The sequence below is a fragment of the Schistocerca nitens genome, chromosome 3 (genome assembly GCF_023898315.1).
Source record: "Schistocerca nitens isolate TAMUIC-IGC-003100 chromosome 3, iqSchNite1.1, whole genome shotgun sequence".
Lineage (NCBI taxonomy): Eukaryota > Metazoa > Arthropoda > Insecta > Orthoptera > Acrididae > Schistocerca > Schistocerca nitens.
This window is the reverse complement of record NC_064616.1, coordinates 205,608,034-205,632,791: the sequence shown is the minus strand read 5'-3', so window position 1 is coordinate 205,632,791 and position 24,758 is coordinate 205,608,034. Positions and strand designations below refer to the sequence as shown.

General features: G+C 38.8%; 1 protein-coding gene across 2 annotated transcripts; it reads right to left on the bottom strand.

The window, feature by feature from the left end:
* Nucleotides 1-1,638: 1,638 nt before the first annotated feature.
* LOC126248150 (uncharacterized) lies at nt 1,639-24,407 on the bottom strand. Of its 2 annotated transcripts, XM_049948887.1 has the most exons (4): nt 24,270-24,407; nt 24,105-24,175; nt 2,454-2,522; nt 1,639-2,423 (listed from the first exon to the last, which is right to left on the bottom strand). In XM_049948887.1, exons 1-4 carry the CDS (start codon nt 24,275-24,277, stop codon nt 2,146-2,148), a joined length of 426 nt encoding a protein of 141 aa, XP_049804844.1. In that variant the 5' UTR covers nt 24,278-24,407; the 3' UTR covers nt 1,639-2,145. The 2 variants fall into 2 exon arrangements, with proteins under 2 accessions (XP_049804844.1, XP_049804843.1); XM_049948886.1 differs by having other exon boundaries at nt 1,639-2,522.
* Between the last annotated feature and the right edge of the window lie 351 nt (nt 24,408-24,758).

The window sequence follows — 24,758 nt, the reverse complement described above, 5'->3', positions numbered from 1 at the left end:
AATCACGACAAAAACACACAATAGATGAAAATCAAAATAGCTCAGGTAATGACCTAATTTATGAGAACCAAAATAATAGCAACACACAGCAGTTAACAAAATGAAATGCAATGCTTGAAATATCTCCCCTAGCCCCACTCTATGAGAAACACAAACACATAACACCAACTCAAACAAAGGATTTCCCCCCTCCTTGGTTCACCCCCCCCCCCCTCACACACACACACACCACCCAATAATCATCAATAGCTCCTATTTTCTGTAAAATTTACTGCGTGACTCATGGCCCCTCATCTCTTGCTACACTTGTGCATTAAATACAACCTTTGCATCCATTGCACAATACAGAAATCACAGTTAATACAAGACAGTCTTAATACACAACCATTACTGAAACATCATTTATACTGCAAACACAATATGATAGGAAAACAAACAAACATACCCAGAAATAAAAGATCATTCAAACAAATATTGCAACTATAAATTATAATGACAGTTCCCATACATAACTCTATAACCACAAATTGTATTGCAAACAAAACATGATAAAAAATACCCACAGAAAGAAAACAAAACATACATACCTGAAGTAAATAAGAATTGTAGTTTATGTGAGTTACTTAAACAGCCACAGAAACCTTTTATGTCCACTATACAATACTCCTCATCATAAACTCATGACACCACTGGTCATAGCTGATGGTTGGAACTGCACACCCACAAACTGTCAAGCAATGGAAGATGTTAGGGTAATCGCGATAATATCTATCCATGATGTTGATATGGTGTGTACATGCCCAGTTTTTACTGTTAGCCATGTCTATCAACTTTGGTGATGGTATTGAGTCTGAGCACAGTGAGCTCTCTGTGGAACGAAGCTCACATGCGCTGTACTTGCTGCAATGACTTGATTCTTAGAAATAATGTGATTGGTTGCTGTTTTCAATGCCTAAGGTTGGCAGTAGATTCATGTTATAAGCTAGGGACCTGGATTCACTGCTAGTGGCTGCAGTTATGTTGGGAGATGGGATTCAACATTATTACAATTAAAACAATGAAATTTATTAATTACAGTTAAATACACTGTACTCATCACTATCATAGTAGATACTGGAAATGTTTTCCTCTTTCTTTAAGGCATAGATCAACACATCTACATTTATTTGTGAACACCTTTGCCAATGTTTCTTTTGTAAATCAGTGCAGATAACCAATTATTGCTGTCTTTAGTTCATCCATTGTCTTTGGGTGATTTTGATATGCAAATGTTTTAACCGCACCCCAAAGGCAATAGTTAGGCTGAGACAGATCTGGTGAGCAGCCACCAAAGATTTCATCAAAAAGTCGTAGGCACTGGTGTGCCTTACCAGCAGTAGTGTTGTCATGTTGCAAAAATAAATGATTAATCTCATTTTCATTCAGTGGTGTAATAAAGGGGAAAATATATGGGGACAAAAGACATCAGTAGTGATGGTTGTACTGAAAAAGGTCAGCTCTATAATTTGCACCTGAGTTATGGCAACAAGCACTCTGATTTCCTCTATATGCCATGGGGTTCCTCTTAAAGCGTGTGGATTTTATGATGATCAAATTTGTGACTTGTGTTCTGTGGTTAGCAGGAAAAAGAACTAACAGTCAATTTGAACACAGTTTATTATAATTAAAGAAAAAAAGCATTCTTGGCATACACTAAGTTTTAAACGCAAGAACAACAAGAAAATCCACAAACCTTGTGGTAACAAACCAAATAAGGAAACAAGACAATGCAAGAAAAATACTGACCAAAATTTACTCTACACAGTACAAAATACAACATGCTACTACAATGCTATGGCGAGTGAATACAATGCTAGGGCTGGCGTAAGTACTGGCCGGAGCTGTTCCTAGCGGTTGGTAAACACTACCGGTCTGACAGTCTAGGCGTGCTTATAAAGCCAGGTCGGCAGAGAGCTACATCAGACATATAAGTTCCTCTATTGGTAGAACACAGTTACATGTGGTCTGGTGAAGTAGTTCCGTGTTTATTTGAAAAGTCTGTTATTGTTTCTGTCTGCTGGCGATGTTTCTCTCTGTGCTGCTGAAACGGAGTTAGCAATCCATCTTGCGCGTCGGTTCAGTGGGTCCTCTAACAATAAGGGGCCGCTACGACATTTCTCCCCCTGGGAAAAAAAATGCACAGCACCACAAACATCCATAGGAGTAGGGGCATCCTGGTCGACATCCAGGGGTTCGTGGCCAGCAGGGGCGGGAGGCAGCGACGCAGCACGGGCAGCTGGCGGCGGGGAGAGCAGCTGCAGTGGAGGTGGAAGCAGAGGTTCCACCACAAGGCAGTCGGCGATAGGCACTGGCAGCTTCCCTGGGGCGTCGTGGTCTACCGGACGGAGGCAGAGCTGGTTGAGGTGCCAGCAGGCGGCGTAACCCGTCGGCCCAGCCAGCAGGCGGCGTAACCCGTCGGCCCACTGGAGAGATGCCATTGCCTGGCCGCAGAGCTTGATGATGATGGCAGGTGCCCGGCGTGCCTGTGGACGAGAGAAGGTTAGCGCCCAGACCTCCTGCTTGACACAAAAGGAGTGTGTTGGCGTGCAGTTGTGAGGGTGAGAAGCCTCAGAAACCAGTACAGATAAGGGGGGTGGAATGGTCGACAGTGGAATATCTCTGCTGGACTTATACTGGCATCGGGGGAGGGGGGGGGGTACATACCCAGGAAAAGATGCATGGCCTCTTCCAGCAGGTGATGGCTCAGCAGCTTATTGAGCTGGGTCTTGAATATCCACACGAAACATTCCACTCGGCCGTTTGATGCAGGGTGAAATGGGGCGGTATGGATGTGGAAAATTGCATTGGCAGTACAAAATTGCTTAAACTCGGTCGTAGTAAACAGTGGACCATTATCTGTAACAATCGTTTTGGGGAGTCCCTTGACAGCAAAGAGGTGCCAGAGAATTTTGACAGTCTCAGCAGCAGTGGTGTTCATCATGTGGGAGACATAAAGATGTCCTGACCCAGAGTCGAACAGTACGAGCCACTTGGAACCACGAAACAGCCCTGGGAAATCCAAATGGTGACATTCCCATGGAGCAACTGCATCCGGCCATGAAAAATACTGGCGCAGCAGTGCTGCCTGACGTGTTTGGCACGTAGTGCAGGCTGACACAAGGGAGGCAATGTCTTTATCCATACCGCACCAATAAAGGTGTTGGCAGGGCAGCTGTTTGCTGAAGACAATGCCCCATTGGCCAGTGAGGAGGAGGTTGAGGACATGGCGGAGCAACACATGCCGTATGACCACCGAGCGAACGTCTAAATCACTATGCAAAAGGATGACGCCACTGCGGAAAAAGATATTGTGCCGATGATTCCAAAATCGCTGGACTTCTGCATTGTGGATGCTACGACAGCTGGTTGGCCAACCCCCAGCGATTTGGCGGCGGAGAGCTTGCAGTGGCTGATCCTGAGCGGTGGCCCGCCGGACTGCATCGGAATCCAACGGAAGTGCATCCAGAGCTAAATCCACGTCCAGTTCCACATGGTAACAAACCAAGGGGGAAGTGTTAAACTCACGGTCCGCCCTGGCAGGCAGCCAGGACAGATAATCAGCATCTGCGTGCCGTTCAGATGTGCGCTAGACTATATCGAAGTCGAACGTCACCAGGAAGAGTGCCCAATGCTGGAGGTGGCCTGCAGAAACCAGCTGATACAAAGAAACCAAAGGTTTGAGATTAGACTGCAGCGGGAAATGACGACCATACACGAAATTGTAGAATATCGTCAGGGCGAAAACCAGCACCAAAGCTTCCTTTTCAATTTGATTATATTTGATTTGAGTGTCATTCATTTTTTTGGATGCGAAAACCACCGGCCTCTCAATGACGTCAACCATCTGCGAGAGGAACGCACCCAGGCTACAGTCCAAGGAATTGGCGGCGACAATGAGGAGCAGGGAAGGATCGTAAGAGGCCAGACAAGGAGAGTGGGAGGGAGCGGACTTGAGACGTGTGAAAGCTTGCTCACATGCCGTGTCCCAAACTCAAAGCACACCCTTGTGCAATAACCTGATCAGGGGCGCCGAAATCTCGGCAGTGTGGGGTATAAAATGCCGATAATAGTTGATTTGACCTAGGGTGGATTACAGTTGCTTCACATTGGTGGGAGGAGGCACGTTTTGAATCACCTCGACATACTCCTTGGAGGCATGTAGGCCACAGGCATCAATTGTGAACCCAAGATAGCTGACCTCTCGTGCAAAAGAGTCATACTTTTCTTTCCGGCAATGCAGGTTAGCCTCGGCAACAACTTGAAACAGCCGATCCAGCTCGTTCGCAAGGTCCACAGCGGACGAGACACCGACAATAATATCGTCCAGATAATTGGCCGCCACAGGCACCTGACGTGTGAGGTGTGCCAAATAACTTTGGAAAATGGCGGGGGCACTGGCAATGCCAAACCGGAAAAGGCCACACGGGGTATTGATAACTAGAATCTTCTGTGATTCCTCATCGAACGGCAGCTTCAAATAAGCATCGCGCAAATCAATTTTGGCGAAAATGGTCGAGCTCGCAAGACGTGAGTATGTCATACACTGCTGGGATAGGATAGGCATCGATGGCGGACCGAGAATTGACAGTGACCATAAAATCGCCACAGATGCGTAAAGTGCCGTTTGACTTCTTGACTATCACGATAGGCGTCACCCAGCAACTGTGCACGACATGGGAAAGGATGCCTTCATCTTGTAAGTGGCGAAGATCCACCTGGAGCCTGTCTCGGAGAGCAAAGGGGACAGGGCGGGTCTTAAAAAAATGAGAAACAGCAGAGAGAAGAAGCTGAACATGCGCGGCGAAACCCTGCTGCCCGGTGTGGAGGATGAGAACAACATTTCGTATTTGCTGAGCAATGGGGCAAGGAGGGTATCCGATGAGGGAATCGATACTGCCTGTACTTTGTCCTGGACTGATAAACCCAGATAACCAAAAATATCCACACCCAGAAGGTTAGTAGCGCCGGGGGATCCGACCACCAAAAACTGAGCGGTGAAGGAATGACCATTGTAAGAGATTTGTGTGGAAGAAATGCCGTCAACTGATATAAAGTGATTACTGGAACTGCGCAAGGCGCGAGTGTATGGGGATAAACACGGTGAGCCGAAGTGTTGGTATGTGGCACCATCCACAATAGAAATGGATGATGCCGTGTCAATTTGGGAGACCACCAGAATATGTGTGACCTCCAAGGGAAGGAGAAAGCGGCTACCCGACTGGGGAATGATGGAGAATACTTGGCCGTCAATGGAATGCGAGGCATCCAGGCCCTGAGGTGGCGATTCATGATGAGCCTGTGCATCCGCAGGAAGTGTAGCATCTACGTGATTTTTCTGCGAAGCCTGACAAACCACGATGATATGGCCTGTTCGGCTGCAAGTCGTGCATTTTGCTCACCAGTGGGGGCACTCCAACCATTGGTGAGTCCGGAAACAGTCTGGACAGGAGGGAAGCTGGGTGAAAGACTTCCTGTCATGAGATAGACCAACAGATTGACGAGAATCCAGCTCGGCACTAGGCAACTTGCAAGCCGCGAAAACAGCTAGATCAAGACATGGTGGTTATATCCGGTGGGACTGTTCAAACGCACCAGTGATAAGCAGACAGGTGTCGAGGGACAGATCCTGTAACTTCAAAATATCAGCCCGAAAACACTCGTCTGGTGCGTGAAATACCACCATATAATGGATCAACAAAGAGGCATTAGACTGCTTGCAGGCAACGTTTACACACCAGAATTTACAATTGAAGGAGAGACCCTGGAGCATCGTAATCCATTCCTGATAAGTCTGACCTGGTGACTTGCGACAATAGAAGAAAGTCTGCTGGGCACAGGTGACATCTATTTGTGCGTCGAAGTGCTCAAAAAGGCAGCCCTTGATATGGGTATATGAGAGATTGGGAGGGGACTGCTCAGGGTTCAATTGTTGAATTAAACACTACACCTGCAGACCGACTGTTGCTAAAAAGAAAACCCAACTTTGATTTTTGTTGTGGGTCCCATGTGCCAGTAAATGTTGTTCCAACCGTTCTACATAATTTGACCATGGTTCGACAGACCTATCAAAAGCTGGAAATGTCAGTGGAGCCACATGCAAAGTGTTCAATTTACCTGCAGTCGAATCTATTCTATGAGCTACTTCTTGCAACGCTGGGGAGTGAGAGTGATGTTCTGACCTTGTGAGCGTTGCCTGAATCTGCTGTAGATTTTCCACCAAGGACTGAAAAGTTCCTCTGAGGAGGCCATTCCTTTCGAAAATGAAAATCCCATCCTCGTCACCAATAACTGTTGTGTCCTGCAGTCAGCAGGAAAAGGAACTAACAGCCAATTTGAACACACTTTTTTATAATTAAAGAAAAAAAATTCATTCTTGGCATACACAAAGTTTTAAACGCAAGAACAATAATAAAATCCACAACTCTTGTGGTGACAAACCAAATAAGGAAAAAAGGCAATGGAAGAAAAATACTGACCAAAATCTACTCTACACAATACAAAATACAACATGCTACTACAACGTAACGGCAAGTGAATACAATGCTACGGCCGGCGTAAGTACTGGCCGGAGCTGTTCCTATCCGTTGGTAAATGCTGCCAGTCTGATGTTCTAGGTGTGAGTAGATATATTTTGTAGATTCGGCTCACTTAACTTTTTACCGCATTTTCTAATTAACTCAACTGATTATTTCAAATTCAGTCTATTTAAATAACTCAACCGATTTCTAAGCTTTAGCTCAATACCTAATTCTTTCAATAACTCAACCAATTTTAACTAATTACCACATTATAGTCGATAACCAACCATTTTCTAAGTTCATTACTTCATTTACAATGTGATTGCAAGGAAATAAATTTAATGACTCATTTCCATAAGTGATAACAAGAAATTAAATTTAATATTATATTTTATAGGTTATCAAATCTTTGTTACCCTGAAAATCTTCATAAAGAAAGTATAAAATGAATTAGTTAACAAAGGTAAATTATATTAAAAATTTCACATCGTGAACTCTATATCATGAAATTCATTATTTCTTCATTGCTTTATATTTCAGTTTCATTTGTCCTTTTCCAATTATTTACAATCCCAATCAGTAATTAATTTAGAACATCTGTTTGCTAAAGTAATCTTAAAATCAATATTGAGCTATAGACAAAGTTTCTCTCCAAATCTAGTATTTAAATATTCACTGCCTGTAACATCACATAAAACATTTATCTCAAGCTCATCTATTTTTGTAATCTCTTTCGAGACACTAACATCATTGACACTACCATCATTGAGCTTCTTGATTATAGTCTCCATTTACATAGAAAAATTTTATTAAATTTATTTATAAAATTTTTTATTACACTTTTAATAACTTGTAATGTCCATATGCTAATATATCTATTCCATTTTCAAAGACATAACTTTTACTGTCATATTTCATATAGGTAAGAAAATCACTTCACTTTACTTCCCTCTACCCATTTTCAACTACATTTTCAAAACAATTAAATTTGATGTCTTTTTATTAGCAATTTTGCTTCTCTACTTTTTTGCAAAACTAATAAATTTCTTCCTCTATAAATGAGAGTTCAGAATGAAATGTCTACTACAAAAAATAATAAATATTCCATTACACTACTTTTGGGAAATAAAGTAAAACCAACCAATGGAAGATTTGGCTTATGGTTATTTACTGAAAATTTGAATAATAATAATCTTGTTACAAATATTGGGGATATATTTTACACAATTGGAGAAAAAAATTAGAAGAATTTAAACCAATTACAGAACCATTTTGCGACAATATTGTGGTAGTTAAAATAACAGATTTTATAGATTGCGAAGGAGAAAGGAAAAATGGAAAATTTCTTGTAAAATCGGAAATAAGTGGTGGTTTTAATAGTATTTTAAGATCAAGATTTTTCTAAAATTTAATTTGGCAAGACATGGAGTTAAAGCAAAAATTCTTTAGATTCTAATACACAAACAATTAAAAGAACCAAACAAATCACTAGCATAGATATAAAAATTATTGGACAAAATATAAAAATCCTGTTGTTATTCCTTACAAACTAGAATTAGCAGATGTTAAACTCGATACACTTTGAAGAGAGTTACCAGAGATTTTGGAAGAACTTAAAAAGGAACACTATTATTTATTGGATTTACACATAAAACAAGATTTTGCAGGAATTTTTAATAAAGAGGAAATGTGTAAATATTTAACTAATAATTTTATTTTTCGAATGCAAGGAGAATATAAAGAAGATTGTAATGCAATAGTAAACAACAATAACTCTGTTGGAAAAGACTGTTTAACTTGGATTAATTCTAACTCTAGAGTTAAAAACTACAATAAATTTATTTGTCAATTAACAAGTCCAGGAGTTAGCAAACAGCTTGGAAACCATGTTATAGATCTTTTAAATTGTCCAGATAGTAGATTAAAGGAAACATTTGCTTCTAATTTAGCTAAAGAAAATGGAATTACAAGGCTGGAAGCAACAATTTATAATTACATTAATCCATATTTCCAAAAAGAACAAGAATTTGATCCATTAACAAATCGTTTAGAATTAATAGCAAACAGCAGCAAATATTTTGAGAAAGCTCCTTTTTATTCTGTTCCACTAGCTAAATATGGCAAAAATTAACAGATTTGTTACAACATAGATGCTGTCTTAACTACAACAATCTATTGCAATATGTTTATTGCAAACAGATGGTTTATCTACTTATAATGAAAATTCTTTCCCCAGAATAGCTTATTTAAAAATATATTCAATTTTTGAAAACAAAGACAGTTCATTGTATAAAGAAGCAGATAAAGAAACGATTGAAAACATAAACTTCACTTCTGACAACTTTATCCAAGAGTCTTGAAAAAGTAATGTATTCAAGAGTAACATCACATATTTGTAAAAATGAAGTACTAACAAAATGTCAATTTGGTTTTCAGAAAGGCTTTTCGACAGAAAATGCTATATATGCTTTCACTGATCAAATATTAAATGCAATGAATTACCAACCATCATCCATTGGGATATTTTGTGATCTCTCAAAGGCTTTTGATTGTGTGAATCATGAAATTCTTCTAGATAATCTTAAGTATTGTGGTATGAGTGGAACAGTGCACAAATGGTTTAATTCATACTTAACTGGAAGAACGCAGAAGATTGAAATTAGCAGTACAGATAGACTACAAAAACCAGCAAAGTCCTCTAGCTGGGGAGGTATCAAGAATGGTGTCCCACAGGGTTCCGTCTTGGGTCCCTTATTGTTCTTAATATATATTAACGACTTGCCACTCTATATTCATGAAGATGCAAAGTTAGTTCTTTTTTCTGATGATACAAGTATAGTAATCACACCCAAGAAGCAAGAATCAGCTGAGGAAATTGCAAATAATGGCTTTCAGAAAATTATTAAGTGGTTCTCTGCAAATTGACTCTCACTAAATTTTGAGAGAACACAGTTTATACAATTCTGTACAGTAAATGGCCATAACACGATTGATAAATATAGACTATGAACAGAAGTCTGTTGCTAAGGTATAATACTCAAAATTTCTGGGTGTGTGCATTGATGAGAAATTGAATTGGAAGAAACACATAGATGATCTGCTGAAACGGTTAGGTTCAGCTAGTTATGCTATTAGAGTTATTGCAAATTTTGGTGATAAACATATCAGTAAATTAGCCTACTATGCCTATTTTCATTCACTGCTTTCATATGGCATCATATTTTGGGGCAATCCGTCATTAAGAGAGAAAGTATTCATTGCACATAAGCGTGTAGTCAGAATAATAGCTGGAGCCCACCCAAAATCACCTTGCAGACATTTATTTAAAGCACTCTGGATATACACAGTTCCTTCACAATACATATATTCACTTACGAAATTTGTCATCAGTAACCCATACCAATTCAAAAATAACAGCGATGTGCATAGCTACAACACTAGAAGAAAGGATGATATTCACTATTCTGGATTAAATCTCACTTTGGCACAGAAAGGGGTGAATTATGCTGCCACAAAAATCTTCGTTCATTTGCCAAATAGTAGTAAAAGTCTGAGAGATAGCCAACCAACATTTAAAAGCAAATTAAAAGAATTTCTGAAAGACAACTCCTTCTACTCAATAGATGAATTCTTAGATATGAAGTAGTAACTGTAAAAAAAATTAATTAATTAATTAATTATTTTGTGCAAAGAAAACTCATGTTAAAGTGACACGTTCCACAGCATTACGAAATGTCGTATTCATGATCTATGGAACAAGGATTAATGTATGTATGTATGACGTTTACATTAATTACTACTGTGGTACTAACGCCATTCATAATGAATTTTACAGACAGTATCCACACATTTCGCCAAATGTAGCTATAAAATTACATCATTTCTAAGTTCTAACGGATGGCGTTACTCTATGATGCTGAAATGTAGCCAGCAGCTACCTGGGAAGCGTAAACATTTCAACAGTTTTACTGGGTCACGCAAAACAGCTACCTCGCCGCTCTCAAGAGGGACTGCTAGCAACTCAGCAAAAAATGGTTAGAACAGTACAGACTTAACAGCTTTCCTATTCCTGCAACATTGCACAAGAGTTACTAGGGAGGATGCAACAACGACCAGCTAGTGTTTGACTAAGCAATAGAGACCCTGTAACAAATTCGTCAAGCAAATGTAGAACGACCATCACTAATGACTCGGGAAGAGCAAAATCAATTTGGTCATTACGAATGACATTGTAGAACAGAGCCTCTCATTGGTGGCATAAATACTCCACCCCCACTACCTTTTGGCACTCGCTCAGTACGATCGATCCTGTGGTTACAACTCGTGTAGGGAGTGTCCTAGTGTTGATCTCGCACTTGCTGCCCTACGAGACGATCAGCGATCTCATGGCGTGGCTGCTGGAGGCATCCAGTACTGACGTCAGCACAGCAGCCAGTGCTGATGGGTACACCAAGCATCTGCCGACACAACTCCAGTCCAGTCCACAAACTGCCCTAAACTCCAGCGTCACACGGGTATGAAGAACTATTGCACTGGCAGGCCAGGTCAAGAATTCAGCACAGCTATGTGGTAACTGACATCACTGTCCATCTGAGGGGACAAGGCGGGCAGTGAGCTGGGAGGGATGGAGAACTCCCAAAAGCGGCATGTGAATCAAAACACACACACTGTGGTCACCATCATCTCCACAAGCAGAGCAACTGATGGGACGTGCCTACCTCAAGGAGTCATAGACTTCCACTCCTAGCTGATATATCACCCTGGGAAGCTGTGAGTCCATATTGGATACAGTGGCTTTTTCTCTGGATTACATAGCCGCCAGTTGGCGCAGAAGAAGCAACAATTACTTGTATTGTCAGTAAGTAATAAATGGCATTATCTTGAATATTCTTCTATTGCATCTAACGACGCCATACATGTCGATCAGTCTACATCCTGACAAATTAATAGAGGTTTTCAGCCCGGCAGAGGATGGACCCTACAATTGTATGTGACATAGATCAGGAGATATGGCGATATAAACATTGAGATGCGTGAAAAACTACAGCATTACACATGATGTTTAAATTTATTACTTCTTTGCTATTAACTCTATTCACAACATATTTCGCAGACAGTATCCAAATATGCCACTGAATGTATGTACACAAATATATCATTGAACGACACATTGTTCAAGATATATGACATAATTAACAGAGAGATTTGTGAAAAAACGCTGCATCATGCATGAAGTTTTACTACATCTGTTTTTTACTACTAAGGCACTTCCACAGTAGAGTCAACTTAAGGGATCCTTAACGCCTGGCAGCACTTTTGACAGTTTTCAGCTGCGATACGCTAACAGCTTTAAGCACTAACAACAGCCACCTACAGAGCTACGAAGAAGTTTTGCCACACAGACATGTACAAAAGCATGCCGTAGACACGCGAAGCAGATGCACCCAGCATGCAGAAACTGTACACTACAAACACAGTTGATTTTTGGTTTTCGTTTCTTACAGAAAATTGGCAAAGTGAATACCCGGGCAATGTCAGGTTTTTTTTGGATGAAATTGTATCATTTTTGCCACCTAGCAGAAAGGGTGTTATTCATCCACACAGTTGCCCTTTTCTTGAGGATGTGTGAAAGGTGCAGCGTAAGTCTATTTGTGGAGTGTAGTAAGTGCAATGGATGAATATATAGTGTAGCATAACACAATGAGTAAAGTGAGAGGGTGAACCCCAGTGCTGATAGATAGCCTACTTCTCTAGAATACCGCCAAGCTTAGTTTCCCCATATGATGGACGGGTCATTATCGACTGTGTCACAAGCCCCTATTTCGTGGGACATTGCGAGTAGAAATGTGATAGCAACTTTGGATACAATTGACTTTCTAACTTTTGGTCACCAGATTGAGGGAGAGAGAGAAAAGTGTGGTGCCACCACCTGCCCATCCCTCCCTCTCCTAAGCCATGCCCTTTCCTTTCCTTACCCTCTTCTAAGCCACACCCATTTTTTGGAAGTAAGCCAATTACAGAGTTCTTACGCCAACACACAAATATTATATGCTCCCAAAAACAGCTCAGTATTTTACTGCCCAATAAAACGAAACAGCCAATCAGTATTTTGGACCCTTGGATGTGGGGTCAGCACAAAGTTCTCTCTGCCATTGTCAGTTTTCATGAAGTCGAGCTGTCACTACATGATCAAGTATCTCTTCAATTGACACCACGAGGCTGAGCTCACCCCATTCCAGTCCTCACAATTGAGGAGTCATGCCAGGCAGTTCCAGGAATAAGTGTTTCTGTCAAAGAAAGTCCATATCCTCATAGGTGTATTACTATGACTGACAAGGTTCCACATAGATCACATTGATGTTTCATCGTGGGTGAGTATAGTTCTATTCTTGTATCAAAGTAAAGTGACACTTTAGATAAACCAAAATTTTGTTGTTATTTTTCTATAACAGTGCACGACACACTTGTTTCACTTATTAGCACTAGTGATCTTACTTTCAGGTTAAGGTACATTTGGTGATAGACTTGAGCTGTAGCACAGTGGAAGCTACACAACACTTGGAAAAAATAACATACTGAACAGTAGTTTTAACATCTGAATTTAATACACATTCGTATAAGTGAGAAACAAGAGTTGCTATGCTTTCAACAAAATGCTTTCGATTATGTTTCAAAGACAGCCAAGCGTTATAATGACCTCCTTGCTAGGGTATTAACTTTATTTTGTTGCATAAAAATCCCATTTTTTCTCTAAACTATGTTTAAAGTAATTTGTAAGTGTAGCCTGTTCTTTTCCCAATGGGGTAGCGAAAAGAAACAAAAGCTTTGTTGTAAAAGTGTTTCATTCATTTGAGTATAAACATTTACACAAATAAAAGAACAATATTATTTATTTTTACGCATTACAATCTGCTGCAGTCCATACATGTTTTTACATTGTTGTGACCCAGTGCTAGGGTGTTAACTTTATCTTGCAGTACAAATTGTTTGTTATCTTCTGCTGATAATGTTTACTTTTACATCTATATCTACATACATACTTCGCGAACCCCCTTACGGTGCATGGTAGAGGTTTCCTTTTACTACTACTAGTCGTTTCCTCTCCTGTTCCACTCGCAAATAGAGCGAGGGAAAAATGAGTAAAAACCTCTGCACGAGCAATAATTTCTCGCACGTTACCTTCACGATCCTTATGCAAAATATACATTGGTGGCAGTAGAACTGTTTTTCACTTGGTCTCATATGCCGGTTCTCTAAATATGCGCAATACTGCATTGTGCAATGAGTATCGTCTTTCCTCCAAGGATTCCCATTTGAATTCATGAAGCATCTCCGTAATACTTGCATGTTGATCCACCACCACCCAGAGAGAAGGCCACAGCACACTCTTGTGATGTCATGCAAAGCAGGCCAACCCAATGAAATATTCATAAAACCTCTTATATCTCGTAAACCGCTGGAGATATCGAAATGAGATTTTGGCAAATGATACCACACAAAGAGAAGAGTACTTTGCAGTATGGTTAAAATACGGAATTTTATCTATCACGATATAGCGCAAGCTATAGTTTTTAATTCTTTTTCTTTACCGGTAATGTAATTGCTGAAGACTTATCAATAGCCAGTGAAAACGTACGAGTGTGGGATGTAAATAATATTGCCATATACATGATAAAACGGGATAAATTTGCGAAAAATACACTGTGGTAAACAACAGTCTTTCTGGACCAGATGACTATTATTTGCACTCACTTGAAAAATCCTTCAGTATTCTAAATAAAATATTGTTTCATTTTGCAGGTTTACATTTGCATGTTTAATAGTATATAACAGTTAGCATCCAAGCCTATGGACATAAAAATTGTATTACTGCTCAACAGTTTGAGAATTGTTGCATTTAATTCCTTGTTAATACACAGCCTGTTTATGTGGTAGCTGTTTATAGAGCTCCCTCAGGAAAGTTGAGTACATTCCCTAACCAAACAATCACTTTTAACTCACCTGTTCTCAGAAACAAAAATAATCATGTTTTGTTATTGTAATGTCAATTTTCTTTCCTGTAAAAATACAAGTTGCAAAGAGCTTTACAAGCCTGATTGACAATACTCTGTAGATAAAAGAATTAGCAACATATGTGTAAGTGAAACTTTAGATGTCGTCCCGACCATGATGGTCAGCTGTTCAAAATTCATGCTGTAAGAGCTGCAAACAACAGTAGTTTTATCAATAGGACGCGTATGTAAGTCTACAGTGAAAATCTGCAAACCTTCAGCAGACATTTGCAGCAGTTGTAATGAGACAATGTATCAAGCTAAAACCATCAATAATAAATTTAACCTATTTCTAGATTAATTTGTTCCATTGTTTGAAGCTGTATTTCCTAAGAGAATTTCATTAAGTGTCTACCTAAGTGACTGCAGCAGACAGTGACTCACTACGGGAATCAAGCTATCCTGTAAAACAAAGCGAATGCTGTATATGATATGAAGAACTGAGCTAAACTTCAGGACAAGGGTCACTTTAGTAACTCCAGAGATAGATCAGAAATCACTGCTGGTGACTATAGCAAGTTTAATTCTTTGTAATATGTAGACAAATTACTGCAACATGGGAATTATAGTCCTCAGCATACTTAAAATAATATAATTATTAATAGTTTATGTTAATGTAGGATGTATAAAACACTAGAAGTAATGAACAATAATATATTTAAGTCAGACATGATGTACTTGTACTTCCTGAAAAAGCTGTTACTGTCAGCTGGGGTAACATTGGCCCTTTGGAGGCAACATTGGCCCAGAGAAAAACAAAGATTCTATGTCTCACAGCTCATACATACGTCAACAAATATCCATGTTTCTAGTCTTAAACGATAGGTGGTAGCATCAACTACACTGCTTTTTCGCTGTTTTTGTAGTTCACAATTTTGTCACTGCAGCAGCACTTGTTTTGTTATGGTCTGCAACTCGTGGCAAATTAGTGTGGTTCCAACCATCATTTGGTTATAAGTTACGGAAGTGATTTAATTTTCGGTAAGTAGTTTTTATTATCGCTTCATTTGTCTAGATTAAGATTTAAAGCAGAGAGATGTCAATTTCTCCATATAAGTACGAAATAAATATTGTATTGCGCCATGGGGTAACATTGACCCATGTTTTGGGGTTACTTTGGTCCAAACAATGTTAGGCTTACAGGTTGTTTATTTCGCTATCTACCAGTAATTATTTTGAAGATTCATTACTCTTTTGAACAGAATTCTTCCCAATGAGGCTGAAAAATGTTTTTCTTCTTATTTTACAGCAATGCCACGAATACACAAGAAGAAACTTCATTGCAGATCATACGCAAATTACTCACTGGAGAAGTTGGAAGAATGTTTAGAAGCAATTCCTGCACATCAAATGACGCAACGTGAAACAGAACAAAGGTTTGGGATACCCAGATTGATCATAAAAAACAGGCTTACTGGCAAGCAGTCAAAAAAATGTAGGTCGGTCTCGACTGTCTACAGATGAGGAAGAACTTTCCTTTCAACACCATCTCATAAAGTTGTGCGATTTTGGATTTCCAATTGATGAACTGGACTTTCATATGGCTGTCAAAAGTTATTTAGATAAAAAGGGTGACAATATTCCTGTGTTCAAGAATAATTTGCCTGGTTATAAGTGGACAAAATGCTTTTTTAAACGCCACAATGAACACTCTGTTAGAATGAGCTCAAACGTCAAAAAGGTCAGAGCTCAAATCAGTGAAGAAGACTTGAACAGTTATATGGATAACTTAAGTGAAGCCGCGAAAGATGTTCCACTGTCCAGAATCTGGAATTATGACGAAACGAACCTCTGTGATGAGCCAGGAAGTAAGAAGGTGATTTGCAAACGAGATGCAAAATATGTAGAAAACATTTGTAACTTTAGTAAGAAAACGGTCCTCAGCACACTTTATACAACAGAACCAAAAGTGACTGATTTGGAGTGACACTTTAAGATTGGTTTTTATCTCACTTTCTCACTGCAGTGAAGCACGAAGAACAACCAGTTGTACTCATTGGTGATAATCTGTCTTCCCATAATAACCAACAAATGCTTCAGGTCTGAGAGGAAAATGCCATTAGGTTTGTGTGTTTACCACCTAACACAAGTCATCTCACACAACCATTGGATGTTGCTGTTTTTGCTGTGATGAAGAAACTACAGCGGGGGACATTGAGGAAGTGGAAAGAGTCCAAGTCCAGCTCCAAGTTTACTACAGTGCCTAAAGACATGTTTAATATATGAACTAATGGATGGCTTAAAAGTGAACATATCCAAAAATCTTATATCTGGCTTTGAAAAGTGTAGAATTTTTCCATTAAACCGGGAAAAGCTTACAGAATGCTTGCCGATGAATAAAAATCAAGTTGACATGGTAGGAGAGGCATTCCTAGAACAGTTAGAAAAAGAAGTGAATATGTAACGTCCTCAACTGATGCTGGGAAAAGCATCTCGTTTAACAATCTGCAACCGCTGCTGCTGCTTAGATTTTTCCAGAAAAATAAGGAAAGACAGAAGAGAATCAGACTGTCAAGTTGCTCAGGTGGTGATGATCCTGATGATGTATCACTAGAGGAATCAAGTGAAAAAGGTGAAACATTTTCAGTGCCTGAGGAGTGTTCATCAAACTTTAATGAGGATTATGTTGAAAATGACTTTCTAACTGTCCTTTTCAATGGGGAAAAGTATCCAGGACAAATAAGACAGATTAATGAGATGGGCTGTGTTGTTGAATGCATGGAGAAGAGACTTAAGTGTTGGAGGTGGCCTGAAAGACCAGATTCGATGTTATATTCTTAAAAGATGTGTTGTTCAAAATAAAAGAACCCAAAAAGGTATCTAAAAGGAACCAATTTTCAGTTCCTGAATTGGACAACTTTATTTTATCAATTTCTGCAATATTTAAACTGTTCTGAGCTTTTACAATAAATAATAAAATAAAAATAAACTATCCGGTATTTCCTTTTTCATTCTCTCTCTTTAAATGTTTGTTATCTAACTCAATTTTGGGATTTAAATGACTTATTGAAGTTTAGAAACATTCTATTACTATATGATCCTTTTTGGTTGGTTGATCATTGGCTCATTGCATTTTTTAGGTTTTTGTAGACAGATTTGAACATGCGAGACAAAGATACCCCATGTAAAGGTAACATTGGCCCAGTTTTTTAAAAAAATATTATGGTCATAAAACAGTTGCTAAAATCTGGTAACACTAGACTGATTTTGACACATATGGAATATAGATGCTTTAAAAATATTGTATTACAGTTTAGCAGTACTCTGTCAGCCACCAAGAGCTTAACATGTCAAATATTGTGGAAAAGTGGGCCAATGTTACCCCTGCTGACAGTACAAAATCCAGGGCACAACCTGGTTCCATTACAGAAATAATCACAATTTCCATATTACAAGGCAGCAAGCCTTTTCTACGTTCAGTGGAATTACACAGAATGATTGGTTAGTTGTACACAATTGATATATTGTATTTCGTTAAAAATTACACACTTGAAAAATATGTCAGACGCATGTAACAGGTTACATTACCAGTCTTTCTGTCTGTAAAATTTAATAATTGTGACGAAGGATGACTTACGTTGCTGACAAATGTAGTAACTCAGACAGACTAATAGAGCAACAAACATTTGTTGGAATGTATGTATAAAGGTGCCACTGGGATGATGCACTACTGAAGGAAATTCAGCAACGTGAAAATGTTGCTACTCATTGGAAACTAATAAGTAATGGCAATACTGAGTATGAGCAACCTCACATTACAGTTGAATACCTGAGCAACAACTGAAACAATTCTTTTATAACGTTACTGCACAGCTGTGCAACATTTGTTGAAAACCTTGCCATAAGCTAGAAGCAGGCCAGTTTCTTTGTAATGAACTTATGTGTAAACAAAATAAATAAGAGGAATTAACTCTGGGATTAACTAAAGATGTACAACATAAATCAAAACTGTAATGATTTTACATTGATTACAAATTAAACTGAATGGTGTACGATATAACATCCTAGACATTCAAACAAATAGCCACAACACAACACTCCTTTATGTTTGCAAGAATACTCTCCATGTAAATAGGTGGGAAGAACTTTACTTCAATTACTATATAAACATCACCTTAAGAAAAGAAATTGTAGCACTCTTTCACTTTATTCCTGCTGCATAAATCTTAGAATAAACTGTTTCAATTAAAATGAGTGTATGGAACACCTCATCTGTATTTTAATGCCCTGAAGTGATTTTCTGTAACACAAGATTCTACAGCTACTGGCAGAAACTACTTTCACTTTGCATTCTAACAAAAGAGTCTCTTAAAACTAAGACAGTGATGAACTTGACACTAATATGACAGTTCAAGAACAAACTTTTCACTCAGTGCCAAAGTGTGTGCTGTTACGAAATTTTCTAGCAGATTAAATGCATGTGCGCTCCAAGTCTGGCACACAGCCTCACACTGCCATGAGGTTTTATAAGTAAAGTTTAAAAAAACTACTAGAATGTAACTGTGTCTCAGTAAAATAACATAGGCAAAGCAATAACTAAATGTTACCTGTGTGCAACAATACTGACAGCCTGTATCAAAATTTAGATGAATAGCTGTTATGAGAAGTAACTACATTAGGACACACCCTGGTGTCATTCTGTTTCAGGAAAATGGGAGCAATCCATTTTTGGCTTGCCCTATGTAGTATTGTAATATGCAACTGAAAGCTTTATATGTCTGCATGCCAATATAATGAGGTTTAGTACAGAATTACTTTTAACTGACTTTTTTCTTGTTGGGCAGCACAGGCTCAACAAATTGAAAGGAAGATGTAAATATTTCTGCATAGAATAGCTGGAAGACAAAGACTTTACGAGGAAACACTGGCCCAGTTTCAACCTTAGGCTAATATCAAGTGCACAGATGGATGTGTACACAATCTGATAACATTTCACAATGATGATGTGGAAACTAGCCTTTAGTGCTGGACAAAGTATTTACTGCAGCTGAATAGCCTGCACGGACACAGTTATGATTTTTTGACATTTGAAACTGTTGGAATCAAATTATCCAAAATCTACAGGCTATATGGACCAAATGACAATTAGTGTGCATTCAGTTGAAGGTGCTACACCAATATGGATTATAGAACCTTCCTCTGCTTTCACTGGACCAAATACAGTTTAACTGAATGTGTGACACTTAATACAAATTTCCTGTGACATCTGATAAATGTCCTAGCATGTAAACTGTATGTAAATCAAAATGTGCTAAGATTACATTTCTTAAAAGAAGCAGTAAAGGTGTCATTCTTTTTCTTAATGTAATTGTTTAATAATGCATTGGTGGATGCTTTGGCTAACAACTTCATTATTTTGTCTGCCGAATGATCATTACTGCAAACAAAGTCTGTTAAGAAGAAACTATTCTCCTGAACAGCATTTGTGGTCACATTTTGAACAAGCACCCTTTGACTGCTGGATGACAAAAATTTCTTTTCATTAGGGGCAGATATTAATTTCTGTTCAGTAATGTAGTTGTAAATAACAACATTCACAACATCAGGCTGAGGGAAAAACAGACCACCCCCGTCCAAATTTTTGATTAAACTATCATGTTGTTCACCATGCAGGCACATTTCTTTGTCTAAGAGAAGGTATTTGCAGCACACCTCACACTGCTGTTTCTTCAGTACACTGTGAACACAATATCCTGTTAAATAAGTTAATATTGGAAGGTATGTTTCTGCCTGCCTGATATCTTCCTCCAAATACATAACGTCAACCATAAACTCAGAATCTGTTTGTATAGTCTCATTACAATTAAAGGTGAACCCTTCAGCAACAGGCACAGGCAGTTTACCAAAAGTACTTGAATTCAACATGTTCTGCATACTCATCTTGGCTTCCACCTCAAAAATCTGTCTCACAGGTATGAGATTCTGAGAGCCTTGCTTCCAGAGAATCAGTTTAAATTTTTCCAGGGGGAAAAAAAAAAAAAAAAAAAAAAAAAAAAACACCACCAAGCTCTTTAGTATAGTACCTTGCCATCTCAATCACACCATAAGTTGTGTGTGTCAGGAGCTATATGGGTGTCCTTTGAAAGGGTATTATTTTTCAGGCCTAAGTCCTTCTACCTATCGAGCCACTCAAGAAACTTTTCCAGAAAAACTAATTTTTCATCATTATTACTTAAAGACAAAGGGCACTGGAAGAGATAATTTAGTCGAACACCTTTGTGATCTGCCTTAACGTTTACAATTTTCCACCATGTAAGTATAATTTTAATAAATTCTGCAGTTGTCTGGTAATGTAATAAGTTTTTCTGTTCCCCTACAGCTGAAATGGCTTTAGCTGTATATTCAATGAATACCTGCAAAACAAGGCTCACATTCTGGTTCTCAAGTGAAGATGGATAGACACACTTCAAAGTAAGGCCATAAGAGTGCTTAAGTAGACCATTACATTCAATCTTATGAAGCTGCCTCAATGCTTCAAAAGATACCATTAACACCCGACAATCATCACTGCTTCCACCTAATTGTGGATATTTGAGCAAAACTTGAGAGTCCTTTTGATTAAACCAGTTATTACGTATACACTTAAGGATGTGGACAGAATCAATTATACAAAATAGTGGCAGAGTTGAATTAGCTGGATGTGGGTAAACTGTATTGAGTTATGGAGGTGAGCTAAAAAGTGCCATAGATTTCCTATTTATAGCACTGTTGTCGCTAACTACACAAATAACTTTGAAACCAATGTCATGAAGGGCACATAATATTTTCTTCACATACAAAAATAACTGTTGAGCTACAAGGTTTCTCACTGGAAGGACATGCACTACTACTTTAAAAGATGACAGCAATTATTGTATCGTAAAGACACATGAAGTAGTAGCAGCCTTGTCACTATCAAATGCTGCCCCCACAATGTTTCCTCCCTTGTAATCAAAATAAGGTTTAATATGAATCTCATCCACCATTAAAGAAATGGTACAATCACTTTCCTGCAAAGGTTTAAATATTTTCTTAATATACAGGAGCGGAAGCACCTTCATTTTGTTCATTATGAGTACCATTAGGCCTACTATATGAGGAACACATTTTCTGTAAAGTTCTTGGATGAGGAAGAATAAGATTGCCAGAAGACCTGAAAAATTTGTAGGCATAGGGAATGCAGGATACAACAAAATACAGAAAATTGAGGATTAAACCTATAGTTTTCCTCACTGCTAGATAGCAACTTAAGAATTGAATTTATTTCTGTTTTTCTTCATCTACAGAACTGCACATATCATTTAAAATGACTTGTATAAGAAGGCACTGGCTTTTTAATGAATTTCCTTTTGCACTAACTAATTCTTTTGCTTTGTCTAATACTGTAAACAAATCATTGATGTTTGAAAGTTTGTCTGATATTTCGTTACTGCCTATCTTTCTTATCTCAGTGTTACTTCGATAGGCGGACAACTGTAACTCATTCGTCACTACAGCGGATACAGGCACAGATGGAGTGGATAATACAGTAAGCGATAGAAATAGGACACAGTCACTTCTCTTACCAATGGTCCACTCTCTGGGAATGGTTTCTCTTTCGAAGCACTGCAGAAATGCTTCAAATGTAGAAAATAGCTTACTCAAATCATACTGTGCTTTGGTTACTACACTATCATTAATTGGTCTTAGAAGACATTCGTTGTCTAATCTAGCTCGTTTTTCCTCTGCACTTTCTCGAGTGATGGTGGATGGAGTACACAAATAGCATGGGCAGCCTGCTAACACTGATGGAACAGCACCCTCTCTAGTCTTAGTCTTGAAAGCCTGACAGTAAGCTTTGTGACTTTCACTTCATCATAACATTCCGTATGCCGGCAATTGTCAGATTTGGTGAAGTGAAGTTCACAAACCTACAACAAAGTAGTGTGAGTCAGTACAGTATACAGCATGATCTAGAGATGTGTGTCTGTATGTGAAAGTAAAAAACACTGGACACTCATTCATTTTCCACCAATATTAACTTGACAGGTCACACCTTAGTGGAAGTACATAAATCATTTAGGCCTAGCAATAATATACCATGATCTACAAGAACATGCATAATGCATTGTAATATTCTTTTATTAATTAGTACTATAAGCACTCGGAGCATGGCTCAACATGCATCAGTATATGATGAATATACCTGTGAACTGCTTGTGTTACAGCAGTACTGTGATATTTGTGGAATTATAAGAGTGAAGTTCCTATTATGGATTAAGTGTCACCAAATTTCAGTGATCTACTGGATTCTGCATGTTAACATAGCAATTATTTTGTTATTTTGACTTTACAGCTTCTTCATTGTCATGGTACATGAAATATCAACTGCTGCAGAATAATATTTCACTGTGGGTGGTGTTATGCCAGCACATATTAAAACTGTGACATTACAGGTAATGCTGAATGAGGGTCTTGATATAGCACAAATTTCATGTTTGGATAGAAAAACAACTGCAAAGGAGGAGGAGGAGGAGATTAGTGTTTAACGTCCCGTCGACAACGAGGTCATTAGAGACGGAGCGCAAGCTCGGTGAGGGAAGGATGGGGAAGGAAATCGGCCGTTCCCTTTCAAAGGAACCATCCCGGCATTTGCCTGAAGCGATTTAGGGAAATCACGTAAAACCTAAATCAGGATGGCCGGAGACGGGATTGAACCGTCGTCCTCCCGAATGCGAGTCCAGTGTGCTAACCACTGCGCCACCTCACTCGGTCAACTGCAAAGCAAACGCATGCCAAACACAAAATAAAGTTGAACAGATGCCAACATAAATGACACTCCTCAATAAGGCAGTAATGACAATCCAATTGAAAGTATGTTAAGAAGATATCAACTAAACATTCCGTACCAAGCTGTGCTGTATGAAATAAACGACACTTGACGTGTCAATTAACCAACTGAGACATTCAAGATACCGGGCAGATTAAGTAACTGGATGTGTTGTTAACGAGAATACCGTTATATGAGGCGGCTCATGTGATACAGGATGCCACTGAAATCTGGTTGTCATGACATCTATTCTGCAGCATAACCTGAAGTGTAGGTTAGGTTGAATGATGATTATTTGGTAGTGTGGTGGATAATGCCTAATAACGGGGAAAACTAACACACAGAAAAACAACATAGATATGCTTCATACAGAGAGATCGCTTTTTAAACATGAAAACAGCAGTTTCAACATTCATTAGCACTCACACTAACTAATGCGAGAGTGAAAAATAACACCCACTCACAAATCGAGAATAAAACGTATCGGTAATGCGTAACAAAATACAAAGTGCACAGGAATTTAAACATGAATAAAATGTAACACGAGATAAAAATTTATATTCCGTTTTCAAAATCAAAATAAAGCCACTTGAAAACAAATACTATTTACTGCGAACTTTTGCTCACAATTTTAGTCAAATGTATCCAAAATTTAAGAAATTCCACTAGCAAAAAAAATATTGTACTAGGTAGAGTGTTTTTAGATACCTTCTTGTGCCGAGTGGGTTGGAAATTGTCCCAATGAATCGTTCAAAGCCATTTCCGACGCTGATGCGAATCTTTCGGAAAGGAAAATAATATTACTTTCGGTCCAGTTCCGTAATTCTCACGACACTTTTGTACACAAGATTTGTAAACCATGTTCCAACAAACCTGTACATACTGAAACGCTTCTAAACACAAAATGGTGGCCCTGCTATGAAATTCGCGCGGCGGCCTTGTCTCTCGGTGATGGTGGTGGTGGTGGTGGTCGTAGTTGATCACATCACACCTACCGGTAACTAATCTATCAGCCTGCTTCTGAAATGCTTCTGTGGCTTCCTTCCATCTGACTGTTGGGAATCCAAAACACTCGAACAGTACTCAAGAATGGATCGCACTAAAGTTCTGTACACCGTCTACATTATGGATCAGCTACACTTTCCTAAAATTCTCCCAACAAAACGAAGTCGAACATTCGCCTTCTCTACTACTAACCTGACGTACTTATTCCATTTCATATTGCTTTTCAACGTTATGCCTTGGTACTTAATCGAAATGACTGTTCAACCTGCAACCTACTAATGCTGTGTTCGAACATTACAGGACTATTTGTCTACTCGTCCGCGTTAACTAACATTTCCCTACATTTAGGACAAGCGC